General features: G+C 39.5%; 5 protein-coding genes across 10 annotated transcripts; 1 reads left to right on the forward strand and 4 right to left on the reverse strand.

The window, feature by feature from the left end:
* Window positions 1–1,859: 1,859 nt before the first annotated feature.
* On the reverse strand, window positions 1,860–5,672 carry AdipoR (adiponectin receptor). 4 transcript variants are annotated; one of them, XM_015172289.3, is made up of 7 exons: window positions 5,516–5,672; window positions 4,516–4,867; window positions 3,523–3,621; window positions 2,920–3,272; window positions 2,550–2,851; window positions 2,410–2,489; window positions 1,860–2,342 (listed from the first exon to the last, which is right to left on the reverse strand). In XM_015172289.3, the coding sequence occupies exons 2-7, from the start codon at window positions 4,834–4,836 to the stop codon at window positions 2,208–2,210; spliced, it is 1,290 nt and encodes a 429-aa protein (XP_015027775.1). In that variant the 5' UTR covers window positions 4,837–4,867; window positions 5,516–5,672; the 3' UTR covers window positions 1,860–2,207. The 4 variants fall into 4 exon arrangements, with proteins under 4 accessions (XP_015027775.1, XP_002054841.1, XP_015027776.1 ...); XM_002054805.4 differs by lacking the exon at window positions 5,516–5,672 and adding an exon at window positions 5,254–5,440; XM_015172290.3 differs by lacking the exon at window positions 3,523–3,621.
* A 655-nt stretch (window positions 5,673–6,327) lies between these two features.
* On the forward strand, window positions 6,328–8,109 carry dnk (deoxynucleoside kinase). Of its 2 annotated transcripts, none has more exons than XM_015171346.2 (4): window positions 6,328–6,542; window positions 6,841–7,192; window positions 7,252–7,522; window positions 7,588–8,109. In XM_015171346.2, the coding sequence occupies exons 1-4, from the start codon at window positions 6,494–6,496 to the stop codon at window positions 7,741–7,743; spliced, it is 828 nt and encodes a 275-aa protein (XP_015026832.1). In that variant the 5' UTR covers window positions 6,328–6,493; the 3' UTR covers window positions 7,744–8,109. The 2 variants fall into 2 exon arrangements, with proteins under 2 accessions (XP_015026832.1, XP_002054840.2); XM_002054804.4 differs by lacking the exon at window positions 6,328–6,542 and adding an exon at window positions 6,582–6,710.
* A 69-nt stretch (window positions 8,110–8,178) lies between these two features.
* LOC26531500 (uncharacterized) lies at window positions 8,179–9,203 on the reverse strand. The gene has a single exon (XM_015172420.3). It carries the CDS (start codon window positions 9,066–9,068, stop codon window positions 8,187–8,189), a length of 882 nt encoding a protein of 293 aa, XP_015027906.1. The 5' UTR covers window positions 9,069–9,203; the 3' UTR covers window positions 8,179–8,186.
* A 34-nt stretch (window positions 9,204–9,237) lies between these two features.
* LOC6631194 (thioredoxin domain-containing protein 9) lies at window positions 9,238–11,020 on the reverse strand. The gene is made up of 3 exons (XM_002054803.4): window positions 10,863–11,020; window positions 10,364–10,662; window positions 9,238–10,307 (listed from the first exon to the last, which is right to left on the reverse strand). The coding sequence occupies exons 2-3, from the start codon at window positions 10,538–10,540 to the stop codon at window positions 9,834–9,836; spliced, it is 651 nt and encodes a 216-aa protein (XP_002054839.1). The 5' UTR covers window positions 10,541–10,662; window positions 10,863–11,020; the 3' UTR covers window positions 9,238–9,833.
* A 406-nt stretch (window positions 11,021–11,426) lies between these two features.
* Rfk (Riboflavin kinase) lies at window positions 11,427–12,344 on the reverse strand. 2 transcript variants are annotated; one of them, XM_002054802.4, is made up of 3 exons: window positions 12,261–12,344; window positions 12,008–12,198; window positions 11,427–11,932 (listed from the first exon to the last, which is right to left on the reverse strand). In XM_002054802.4, the coding sequence occupies exons 1-3, from the start codon at window positions 12,314–12,316 to the stop codon at window positions 11,559–11,561; spliced, it is 621 nt and encodes a 206-aa protein (XP_002054838.2). In that variant the 5' UTR covers window positions 12,317–12,344; the 3' UTR covers window positions 11,427–11,558. The 2 variants fall into 2 exon arrangements, with proteins under 2 accessions (XP_002054838.2, XP_015027773.2); XM_015172287.3 differs by having other exon boundaries at window positions 12,008–12,207; window positions 12,261–12,279.
* Window positions 12,345–12,660: the final 316 nt, after the last annotated feature.

Genomic DNA, 12,660 nt, shown 5'->3' on the forward strand with positions numbered 1-12,660 from the left:
CAAAGTTATCCTGTTTAATATAGTTGCATTTATGTTTGGGTAAATTGTAGGAATTTTAATTTAATTAATTTAATATTTATTTTTAAGATATTTAATTAATTTGAAGCAATATTTGATAATATGCTTGACAACAATTGCATTACGTCTAATTCCAAAATCTGTAGAAGAAAATCCCAATTATCCTGCTCCTAGTCCGTGAAAGACCTACTGAAATTGTGCTCCACTTGAGTGCGTTACGACATGCACAACCTAATTGACATACCCAATGCAAGGGCATAAGGGCAGACCCTCTCATTGTCGAATTAACGCAATTACAGGTTGCGTGAAGCGCTTACAACTTAATTGAAAGTGAAAGCCCCGCTGGCAAATTTGAAAACCTAAAAACAGCAAAAACCTCAAAAGATCAAGTCTACCCACCGCCATTAATGCCTAACCATAAACATTTCAAATATACGGCTGAACTAATGAAGAAGACAGGGTGAAAGAAAGATATAATAAATATATATATATATATATCTAATCATTATTCCAGTTTGAGCTGTACTTTAACCCGAAAAAAGACATAATCTCTTTGGCGACATTTTATAAAAAGCCAAAAACTATTTCGATTGGAACAAATAACTGTTGAGGATTATGGAGCTTAGTCCCAAACTAATTTATATGCACGATGCGTTGGCTCTTTGGCTGGCAAATTTTTGTTTTATGATCAAATAAATTTGTATTTTTGTGAATGAATTTGTCACACAATTTTAAGTTGGAATCTGTAAATTGAAAACTAATACAAGCGCAATTGGGTATTTATGTAGTTATTAAAACACACTACGAAGAACTTTAATATTTGCATAATTAAAATAGGTATTAATAAATATATATATATATATGTGTATGTGTGTGTGTGTACTACATAGCAACTAAATGATCTATCGAAATCTTTGACATATTAGCAACAAAAGACAAAGACTTGAAGTAGAACGAACGAATAAAAAAATCTCAACTCAGACTAAACGTATTTGATCAAGTCAAGACAGCGGGTCAAAGTCAAAGCTTGAGCCAAATTTTGCCGAGTCATTAGCAGGCAGCACGTTGCCCTCGCTGTCGAGTCCAAGACCAAAACAAACAGCAGCTAGTAAGTATATGAACTCAACTCATAAACCCACTGGCAAAGGCGGCTCTCTACAGATTTCGATATGCGCATTAGGCTAAGCCAATGGAGCACAGCAATTAAGAACATGGCAAGATGAGGAAACTCTCCCGTGTTGAGCCACATTATGTTTCTAAAAGTTAATCACCAACTTGGCAAATACATCCAAATGTACTTTCGAAACTTTAAATAGCCTTGAGAGCCTAAGCGATCAATTCAATAGAATGTTCTCTAGAATGCATTCAATTAATGCCAAAGCGAACAAAGCATTGCAACTTGTAGTTTTTTAGCCCCTTTTGATTCGCAATTTGACATTTTATTTGATTTAAAGTTCTGTCTTGATTCGCTTTATATTATAATATACATATATACGTGCTATAATAAAGTCTTGCACCGGTTATATCTTTGAAATATATTTATATTTGAGAAATAATAAAAATCAGATCTATGCTAACGATTTTGTATTTATTATTATTTTGATTCACTGAAATGTACTTCTTTTTTTAATATTTATCAAAACGTTCTCAACTGAAAAGCTTAAAGTATAAAATTGCTTGAGTGGCCTTAGTAAATTGGTTTTAAATTAAGCCCCTGAGCGCAACGATTGTTGAAATGCTTTCATTTGAGTTTTACGATTACGCCACATTTAAACGAGAATGTCATCGGCTAAATATGTACTATTTAAAGATCAATAATCTAAAATAAAATTAGGTAAAAATTAAACTTTTATAAATTATTATATTAATTAAACTACTACAGATTTCATTCGATCATAATAAACGGGTATTGCTAAGTAATTTTTAACGCGAGCTTTTTAATAATCAATCCGAAAACAGATGTCCTTGTATTCATCCTGAATGTAGGTATTTTTCTTATTTTAGCCAAACAACAATGAACGAATGCGGGCCAAACACTAAAATGGCCGCATTGTCAAACTGCGATAGATTTTCCATATAGATAGATGTGTGTGTGTGTGTATGTTGGTGTTTGTGTATGTGTGTGTGTGTGTATGGAGTGTGCATATGATTTGATGTGCCTAATGTAAGATTTGAATTTGCGGGAGCATTTAAAAAGTTATTGGCTCGATTGGCACGGTGCATTCGCCGACGGTGACGCGATACATAGCCATTTCGGAGATGCCGTGGTAATGCACAAACGCAGCCGCTATAACAAGCACATGGAAAAGTTGATGGGACTGGAACTGCAAGAGGCGAAACACATTGGTAAATATAACATTGATTTATAAGACAATCCTAAAATAAACTTACCCAAATGTCAAACTTGCCGGGAAACCAGCGCTCGGGCACGCGTAGAGCATACAATAAAGCACCAAGTATATAGAGTAAGCCTTAAATCAAGTAAAAAAATTGAGTACAAAATATAAGTTAGTGTTATTTGCATTGCTTACCCATCAGTATAAGCCAGCCGAGACTAGCGCGGCTAATTTGACTTAACCAACCCTCCATGATGCTGTAGTGAATGGCCGGAATAACTCCAGAGAGGCCGAAACTCATGAATACGCCGGCACGCAGCGGACGCAGAGCTGGCTCCGAAAACTTATCCCACAGCGAGACGATGATGGAAAGACAGCCAAGCACGCAGACCACAGAAAGATATATCACCTTTGGCTGATAGTGACAATAGAAGCCATAGTAAAGCCAAGGCACAAAGGATCCCATTATGAGTAGTGCAATTCCACAGTAGTCCAGTCTGAAATTAGCATATTATTAAGGTTAATATAACTAGGTAGATATGTAGATTAGAGTATGCAGACTTACTTTGAAAACAGTCTGCCAATCTCAACCGAATGGCAACTTAACGTATGAAAAGCGAAAGAAAATCCTAAACAAATGATGGCGCCCATAAAGAATGCACCAAAAACTAATTTCTCTTGAAATTGTATCTCAACTGTGGGACGGGATACAAAATAGAGGGCCACGCCAATGAAAGCAATGCAGCCAAGCAGATGCGTCCAGATGTTTCCAGTTTCGGTGTGCACACGGAATATCGATTTAAAGCATGCTCGGAACGAAGGCAGCGGCGGGCGATGACCGCGATGCAAAAAATCATTATCCTGCAACCATTTGGGCAAGTTTCTGTAATGGCAAACCTTCCAGCTGGCTTCCCAAACCTGTGAACAAACAAAATTATATTAAACACGAAAATATATATAGCATGTAAATATTTTGGAAGGAATCATGAAACGAAACAGAATGAACAATTTATGATTGAACAAAAAACAGTAAGTGCATTTATTAAACATCAAATGTGAATATGGTTTAAAACGAATGTGTGTTAGTACATGATTGTTAAATATACATTTGAAAGAAATTACAAAAGGGCCCGTCAAAGAAATGTTTTTGCTTGAGCTTTCAGCTTACCTTGCGCACAAATTCCTCGGCCTGCTCGGCGGCATTGTGAGCCAGTGCGCCCAGATCGATCTCATCCGAGAGCACGCCAGCCTTTAAGACTTCTGTCATCTGAAAGAAAAAATAAATACGTTAAGCTTGGGCAGACTTTGGGGCAGACTTAAAGGCATTAAATTAATTTACTATGCGCCAGAGACTAACGTTGATTTCGCTTGATTGAAAATGAATTGGTTCTTCATAGGGTTGATTCTTAAATGTTTCCACAGATTCGGCCACGTTTATAACAGCATCGAACTCAACTCGCGACTCAGCCATTGAGCAGCTCATAAAATTAAATTTAAATACTAAATAAAATATATAAAGTGCACGAAATGGCAAATGGCAAGTTTTGTACTTTGAAGTGATAGTCGATCGCCTACTAAATTCAAATATTGTGTACACATTTGCGGCGGAAGAAAATGCGAACGGAGCCCGCGATAAGATAACGAGTGTAAAAAAATCGACGCCAGACGTAAAACAACTATCTGCGTCACATCTGTTTTTATTTTTTTTTTTTGTTGGTTTTTTTTTTTTTTAATATTTGCTTTGCGCCCAAATCCAGTGCTGAACGCCTAATCCGCACCTGACCCCCCCACAAGGCGTGCTAATTGTCAATGCAGACGCAAATGACAACAATAAGTTATAAATACATGTACATGTATATTTAACTACGCAGACATGCCTACAGCCCAGGTGGTGCGGGTGGTGGGTAGGTTGCTTGGCTGGCTGGTTGTCTTGTCGACATTTTGCACCTGCGCCTAGGCATATCGAACTGACTCCAGCGATATGATAAGCTTGGTCGCGACATTCAAAATGTCAGCGAACGATTGTTTCCATTTATATATGCATTAACCAATACATGTGTACGTATAAATATGTGTCCAACCCAGTTGTACATGCTGATAGCCGCTGACCACTGGGTCAGCTAGCTCGCACAGCTGATTGCGTCTTTGGTTTTGGGCTTACCTCGGCCTCTATGAGCTGGGTGTCCTCTGGCGTTGACGGCAACGGGCAACCGGCATCGTCCTCCTCGACGAGCTCGTCGTCGTCATCCTCGAGCAAGTCACCTGGTCCCCAGCCGCGTCGCTTGCGCAATATCATGGTCACCTGTTCGAAAATGTCCTCGTCTTCATCCTCGCCGGCAGCGCTCTGCGCCGCAGGAGTATCGTTCATTTCGACCGACGAGGGCAAACCAGAATCCTGATCGGTAATGTTGACGCTGGTGCTGGCCAACTCCTTATCGCTGCCAGAGCTGTTGCTTTCCAGCAGTTTCTTTGAGGAATCCATCACAATTTTTTGTAGCCTCTACGCGAATGTGCTGAAAAAAAAATAATAGATTTATTTAAAACAAATTTAAGACAAACTTTTAAATGGAAAATTTTTTATTAAAAGTCTCTATATACACATATATGTACATACAGATGTACAATTTACATTAACATTCCAAATCGAGAGTTTCAGAGTCATGAACACATGGCACTTTACTATTGTTGTGAGCTGGACTCGAACTTTGTACCCTTGATAGTTAACAAATGCATGTGCGTGTGTGTGTGTGTGTGTGTGTATTGTTATTGGTTTTACATTTATCGAGCTGCGCTAACATGGAAACGGAGGGGAGGGCACACGGCAAGGGGAAACAAACAATAAAGCAACAAGCGAGCGAACGGCTATTAAAGTAATTAAACTTTTATATAAGTGACCCACAGGTTTGCGTTGTCAAGTGCAGGAGCAGCAATGGAGACGGAAGAGGCACAAATATAACTGGGCTGCATGTCCAACTGTTTGACTTATGTTTTGTTGGGTCCGGGGCTTACAATCACAGACAAGTACAACTCGTAAGCAGGTTCCACAAACTAAGCTCAGCTTATCTAGGTCATATAATTTGTTTTCACATTTATAATACACTGTGAAATTAGGCCCCAACTATTTCTTATATACTAAAATTAATATACTGAGCCGAGTAAACCTCTTTTTTGTACGCAAGGTTTTCGCTCTAAGCCGTGCGAAAACTGGATTCGCGTTGAGTTTAAACGAAAAGTATTAACAATAAAATTATGCCAATTTACGTTTTCCTCTTTCTACAATATAACAAACAGTGTGCCCACATTTATGGCAGCTTTAACATTTTCAATTTGGTCTCATGCACATATTACGATACTTATCGATAGTTTTGCGGGCTCTATCCACCTAGTTATTCGCTGGAATAAATTATTTGAATCGCATCAATACATAATGTAATTATATGTTTTTGGTTTCACTGCCAACAAATTTGATAGATAGATAGCGCTGACAAAAGAACTTAATTAGAATGATTTCGACATATATTGTAGTTTAGATTAATGAGTATATCCTTAATGCGCAGTTAGATGATTCGAATACCATTTCAATTTTTACTACTGTAAAATTTTACAAAACCTTACAGCATTTGAGAATTTAACATTTGCGACCAGGGCTGGTAACTTTTCAAAGTAAATCTCTTTTTGAAAATGGACTGAAATTTCCAGGACACAAATCTGTTTTCTATCATATTTATTTAGACTTTTACTGTACATTTTCTATAATTATAATCTATAATAAAATAAATTAGCTGACTTTCAAGTAATGGGTTCAACGTCCCGTCATTTTTGATTCTATTTTTTTAACGCTGTAGTACACTATGTTAACTTGCCATTTCCACAAAAGTAGAGATGGCAATCGTACTCTGTACATGCGAGAAATTCTATGTTAAATTCGATGTCAAAATGCTTATCAATGTAAAGTTAATGTTAGACCTGGCCATTTTACATTCTGTTTTTTTGGTGTAAGAAAAGCGGAAAGAAAACAAAAGGCCTTAAACGCCAGAGATTTTGTTGCCAGCTGTTTTCGTGTATTCCCTGCAATTGGACTTAAAAAGAATAAACAAATTTAATAAATATAGACAACAATCCATATTTTGTAACTTGTGATGAATTTACATAAGATGCCGGGTTCACCAAAAATCATCCAGCAAATATGTAAATAATTTCCTAACACTTATCGATTTTAAGTTAACAAGCATTTGTTAATCGAACAGCTGTTAAGAACCTAAACAAGCAATTTTCAGAAATCCCGCCTTTTCAAAGAGGGTTCCCGCTTTTTTGCTGTTCTCGGTACCAAAATCGAGACTATCTCGTAGTTGCTTCGTGAGTCGCGATCTCATCATACAGTTGTATTGATTTGCCTGTCGGCACAATTTCACAATCCATCGTTACATTGATGCAGTATATTTTAGAAGACTTACTTATATAAATATAACACATTCTTAACGAACAGATAAACGCTTAGCTTTAATGATGGCCACGGCAAAAGCATGCACAGGCAATGGCCGAAAGTTCGCCCAGGACACACAGCCCTTCACGGTGCTGATTGAGGGAAACATTGGCAGTGGCAAGACGACATTCTTGAACCACTTTCAGAAATATGACAAGGATGTCTGCCTGATCACAGAACCCGTGGAGAAATGGCGCAACGTCAACGGCGTCAATTTGCTGGAGAAAATGTACAAGGATCCACAAAAGTGGGCTATGCCTTTTCAGTCATACGTCACATTAACGATGCTCCAGGCGCACACGGCACCCACGTCCAAAAAGTTGAAAATAATCGAACGCTCTATTTACAGTTCACGGTGCGCAGCATATTGCTCAGATTGTAGAGTTTATCAAATTAATTATCTTGCCGTTACAGCTATTGTTTTGTGGAGAATATGTTTCGCAATGGCTCCCTGGAGCTGGGCATGTACAACACACTGCAGGAGTGGTACAAGTTCATCGAGGAATCGATACACGTGCAGTCCGATCTAATTATATATCTGCGCACCTCGCCCGAAGTGGCATATGAACGTATACGTCAGCGCGCCCGTTCCGAGGAGAGCTGCGTGCCATTGAAGTATTTACAGGAGTTGCATGAGCTGCACGAGGATTGGCTGATACACCACAGGCGTCCGCAGCAAAGCAAGGTTGCTTGAATTGAACTCGCCTCGTTGTTAAAAGGGTTACTAAATGCATTGTATTGTCATTGCAGGTTCTTGTGTTAAATGCCGATCTTAATCTGGAAAATATTGGCAGTGAATATCAACGTTCCGAGTCGAGCATTTTTGATGCAATCTCTGGTGCGCATCAGCTTCAGCCTACTGCGGTGCTGGTTTCACCCAGTAAACGCCAAAGGTTATCTAGTTAACCAACTTGGCCTCGGGTCGCCAAAATCAAACGATTAATAAACCCGGACAAAGTTTACATATAGAAAAGAAGCAAACACTTTTATAAGCTAAGGGAATTCTGCTTCTGGTTATATTCCCCAAGGACATCATGTAAATGGCTTTAGCTATTGTTCTTTTTAATATAGAAATCGCATTTCACGCATTTCATACATCACACATATTTTACACTTTTCCAATATATGTAAATTTTAATTTCATTGAAAGCAGTGCTCGATAGTGTAATTAGAAATTTTATTTATGACACCTTCAATTCTAACAATCATATTCAATGTTATATCCTATAAAAATAAACCTACATTGTAAGCTAAAATGTTTAATGAAAGCAATTATGTGTTTGTGCTTAAACAACTAATATAATAATCAAGTGTATTTGCCACAAAAGATAAACAATTAGCTCGGCCGTCTAGCAAAAGTCAATTTCTGCGCCGCCGCTTTGTAAGACAGCCTCCACACGCCACGTCATCGACTCGTATAGGTGATCTATCTTGTTCACCAGCTCCTGATCGCTGTGCCAAATGTCGTAGAGCACAGAGCGGAACTCGTAGACATTTTGTGGCGCCTGCGTTTGTATCTTGGGCTGTATGATGGCCATTAGTTGCTCCAGCAGGTTCAAATCAGTGCATTCGCCGCAATCGGGGCCCACCAAGGTGTCCAAGTATATCTCTTTGGGCGTTGAATCTACCATAACTTTCTGGTCGTCCATGTTGAAGATGTTGCGCCAGTCCTGCACCGTCCATTCCTCGTGAGCGCGTGCCCATTCGAGGCGTCTCTGCCGTACAGTCGCACTCAAGCCTCGATTCTTTGGCGGAAATGGGCGCGCCCTTATCTCGCTGATGCGCCTCTGCAGCGTGCGACGGCTCACCTCAATGCCAAACCGTGTGAGTAGCTCGCGCTGCACATCTATGGACGTATAGTGCGGATGATCGCAGAGCATCTGCTCGACCAGCTTGCGATTTTCAAACACTTTCGGTCGTCCAACTTCCCGCCTGCTCTGCAATTCGGGCAGCGGCCTCAGCTTCAATTTAGCAGCCACTTTGCCATCATGCTGCTCAGTTTCGGTAATGCAGCTGGTCACGCTTTCAACATCACACTCCAGCATCTGTGCGATCTCCTCGTGGCTGTAGTTATCCTTTAGTGTATGCACAATATTCCGTATATCGGCTTCAAGCACCATCGCGAAATATGACTTGTTGGCCGTGCCAAAATCAAACACTAAATGTGCAGGGTTCAGATGCAGCGCCGTGTTTATATGCGTGTTGGCAGGTAAACTTGACAGCAGTTGCATCTGCTTGGGTTTATGACGCGCAAGCTGGCGCGGATTAGTGAAACCTTTTGTTACGCGCAGGTAAAATGCTGGCTACGTGTCAATATATGCTTTTTAATTAGTTGTTTGGGACTTGCTGTATACATTTTTACATCTGTTGGCCCCAAACCATAAAGTATCTCAAATAAAATAGATTTGTATCCGTACTTGCCATTTAATGTGAAGTCGATTTCATGTTGATGTATTTGTAGAATTACAAAAATAAATGTAAAAAACTTGTACATGTGAGTTAGTTATTTCTACAGTAGGAAATGCATCACTGCCAAATGTCAGATATTGTTAGAAAATCTATGCCAGTTTTGTCTTTTATATTTACGTAGGTGTTCATTACGAGTTAGAACTAATCATATTGTGCCAAAGGCGCGCAAGGCCTATTTTGAACGAACAACATAGAGGGGCTTTTAGCTGGCCACTAGAGTGTGTAAAAATATAAAGGAGGAAAGGCAACCATATAAGCTCGCAGTGAGCACCCCAATGACATGGAGAGTTAAGGTTAGGGTTAGTAGCATTAGCTCGATTGGAATTATATAATTAAATAAATAACGATAAAGTATGCCTAATTGGTTTCCTACATTCATGTGCTAGGTTTTGATTTGTTTTCATTTCATATGATGTTTTTTGTTTTGTTTGTTTGTTGAGTGTTCCAGGCGCAACAAAGTGCCAAGCAGCTAGTGTTTACTTTGTGGTTGTGTTTTTGTTTATGTTGCGGCTGCCGTAGGCGCCACATTAATCATCCAGATCGATATCTGAATCATCGGAGTCGTAGCCGCCGCGTATAGTCTTCTGTGGGCGATTTATAAATGGTTTGCGTTTCACATCTGGTGGCTGCATAAGATCGCCTTTGTACTCAATGACGCCCGAATGGGCAATACGCCATTCGAGCATCTCTGTGGAGAAGTCATCACAGTTGCCCAAATCGGTAAAGCCCACGATGAAGTCCTTGGTTTTACTGTCCTTCACGAGTGCTATTGTTGGCAGCACCTTGATGCGTAGACGTTGGGTCAAGAACGGTGTCTTTTCAGCATTCACCTTGCAGAATTTGGCCTCAACATGTTTGGCGGCGAGTATTTTCAGATGCATGTCGACAATGCGACTGCGTTCCGAGCTATCCCTATAGAAGTGGCACACAATGTTCGGCGATTTCTTGGATACCTCAAAGAACTCCTTCTCATCGGCCAACTCGGAATACGTGCCGTGACCCTAGAATAAACATTCAATTAAAAGAGACCTGCCTTAAGCAGCCGGATTGTACTCACGTTTCTCAGCCATTCCTGCTTTTTATTGTTTAACTTTTTCATTTCCTGTATGCGCTTCTCTCTCAAGGCCTTCAGATCGTCCGTGTCAAAGTTATCCAAGCGATCGATCTCTTGATCCAACTGCTGCTCAATTGCTTGCGCAGCAGCATATAATTGATTTTCCACTATGTGCGCCATATCTCCGGTGTGGGCTGTGTAGGTGCACTTGCTGCTTGTGGCAACTAATTCGTATCTATTTTGACTCTTGTTATGCCTGTGTGTGCGTGTGTGTGTGTGTGTGTGTGAGAGAGCTGTACGCACTGCGTGTTTGCGTGTGCGTGTGCGTGTTTTACAAATGTTTTGTTTTGTGTGTATGCGTGTCCGGCATAAATGAAAGGCGTATCCAGATGCAGATGCGTCATGTTTTGTGGAAAATTCAATAAAGTAGCCAACGTTAGTATAAAAGGACATTATATTTGACTTAAGACGAGTATAAATCAGCTATTTGGCGACTACTTACGTTAATTTTTCACTGATTTAATAGAATTTTAAGAGATTATTCTTATAGCTTATTTATTAGCAGTGTGGGATGGCGATTGTACAAGTGAATCGATTAACTTCACAATCGGTGTGGCTGCATAGTGAAAGCAATAAAATACCGATTTCGATGTAAATTACACTTGTATTTTTGTAAGGTCGTGCTAAGGATGACAACGTGAGCCGAATATCGATATGATTTTAGAATGAGTATTGTAACTCGATAGCTCGATTAGCTATCGGTTAACATAAATGAGTATAAAAGCTTGGCAGTTAAAAAAAATGGAATCTTGCAATTTAAAACAAGTGCTGTTAATTTTCGAGGGAATATTCTTTGAGTAAACTTCTTTCGGAATAAAAAGGAAGTTCAGGTCTAACACGGCCCATATGCGCATTACTTTTATGTTTAACCTAGTGCCATATAATATAGCAGTAATATTTTTTTTGAATATATTTTAGCATTCGAATTGTTGACGGATATTTACAAGTCGAGCAGTTCCACTTCAGTCTAATGACGTGGCTAAGTTAATCAATTAATCGACTTACGTGATGTAAATAATGATATTTAATTCAAGATCAAGGTCTATCTTAAGTACATTCAATTTTCTATGAAATACGCGGATTTCGATAATTCGAGGCATTAAAGTGCCTGAATGATAACAAAACTATATCAAGATATTCAACATTTTGAAATGTTTGCTGAAAAGAAGGGAGCCTCTCGCAGCTTTCTATTTTCCGGCTGGTCAAGCAACGTTTTCGCCTGTTCTATGTCCGATTTAATAACTTTAATTAAGTCGTCCAGCGAATCGAAATTTTTTTCCGGTCGTAAATATCCGACAATGCAGATTTTCAATGTTTGTCCATACAAATCACAATCGAATTTATGCAGCATATGCGTTTCCACGCTCTTCTCCTTGTTGTTGTAGAATGGATTCCAACCGACGCTTAGCACCATTTTGTACACCTCACCATTATTTACATTGGACCAGCCATAGTAGACTCCGGTGTGCAGGGATTCGGGCAGAGACTTTACCACATCAAGCGATAAGTTTGCTATCAATAGAAATCGAGTGTATTAGAATTCGTTATGTGATCGGGTTACGACAGTCGAGTGCCTGCTATACATACCCGTTGGAATGCCTAGCTCTTTGGAGCCGCGGCCAAAACCGCGAACAATCTCGCCGCTGGCATAGATTGGCAGCTGGTGTAGCATTTTGTTATGCTTCTTGTCTGTTTTGTTGTTGCACTTTGCCGCTGGTTTGTGTATTGATGAAATGCAGTTACGTCTGGTTGACCTGATCACGTTAGTCGCCAATTGTCTGAAACAGCTTGCAAATTAAGCATAATTATTGGCGCGTGTGATAATTACAACACCACTCACAAAACTGTTAGACCCCCCATTGATAATGGTATTATAAGCACAACAGTGAGACCCATTCAGCTGTCAGCACAGCTGCAACTAAATTAATATCGATGAATGTTATCGGAATCGTATACAAGTAACACGAGTTTACACGAGTATGCATAATCACAGTTATTCGTCGATTACTTATCGCTGTTGCGCGGATAAAAGAAAATTATAAATAAATAAAATATTGGCTATTATAAGAAAAAGCAGTGACGATCATAAGTGGGCGGCAGGTTAACAGCCAACAGGAGCTTTAAATGTTAACTGGAAGTTAAAGCGGACCATGTCAGGACTGCCTCTGCCCATGCTGAACTGGATTCTATGGACTGCCTCCCGCCTTTTGCTAAGCTGTCAAATTTTCAAGAGTTTTTCA

This window comes from Drosophila virilis, chromosome 2 (assembly GCF_030788295.1).
Source record: "Drosophila virilis strain 15010-1051.87 chromosome 2, Dvir_AGI_RSII-ME, whole genome shotgun sequence".
Classification (NCBI taxonomy): Eukaryota; Metazoa; Arthropoda; class Insecta; order Diptera; family Drosophilidae; genus Drosophila; species Drosophila virilis.

Coding starts and splice junctions, on each gene's coding strand:
- LOC26531500 (XM_015172420.3), bottom strand. CDS start 9,068: ATGCAACTGCTGTCAAGTTTACCTGCCAACACGCATATAAACACGGCG.
- Rfk (XM_002054802.4), bottom strand. CDS start 12,316: ATGGGTCTCACTGTTGTGCTTATAATACCATTATCAATGGGGGGTCTA. Junction 12,199..12,260: donor ATGGGGGGTCTAACAGTTTT/GTGAGTGGTGTT, acceptor AAGCTGTTTCAG/ACAATTGGCGACTAACGTGA. Junction 11,933..12,007: donor AGAGCTAGGCATTCCAACGG/GTATGTATAGCA, acceptor TTCTATTGATAG/CAAACTTATCGCTTGATGTG.
- dnk (XM_015171346.2), top strand. CDS start 6,494: ATGAATTTACATAAGATGCCGGGTTCACCAAAAATCATCCAGCAAATA. Junction 6,543..6,840: donor AAAAATCATCCAGCAAATAT/GTAAATAATTTC, acceptor CTTAACGAACAG/ATAAACGCTTAGCTTTAATG. Junction 7,523..7,587: donor GGCGTCCGCAGCAAAGCAAG/GTTGCTTGAATT, acceptor TTGTCATTGCAG/GTTCTTGTGTTAAATGCCGA.
- LOC6631194 (XM_002054803.4), bottom strand. CDS start 10,540: ATGGCGCACATAGTGGAAAATCAATTATATGCTGCTGCGCAAGCAATT. Junction 10,308..10,363: donor AGCAGGAATGGCTGAGAAAC/GTGAGTACAATC, acceptor TGTTTATTCTAG/GGTCACGGCACGTATTCCGA.
- AdipoR (XM_015172289.3), bottom strand. CDS start 4,836: ATGGATTCCTCAAAGAAACTGCTGGAAAGCAACAGCTCTGGCAGCGAT. Junction 2,852..2,919: donor ATTGGCAGACTGTTTTCAAA/GTAAGTCTGCAT, acceptor TGCTAATTTCAG/ACTGGACTACTGTGGAATTG. Junction 2,343..2,409: donor CCGGCAAGTTTGACATTTGG/GTAAGTTTATTT, acceptor CGCCTCTTGCAG/TTCCAGTCCCATCAACTTTT.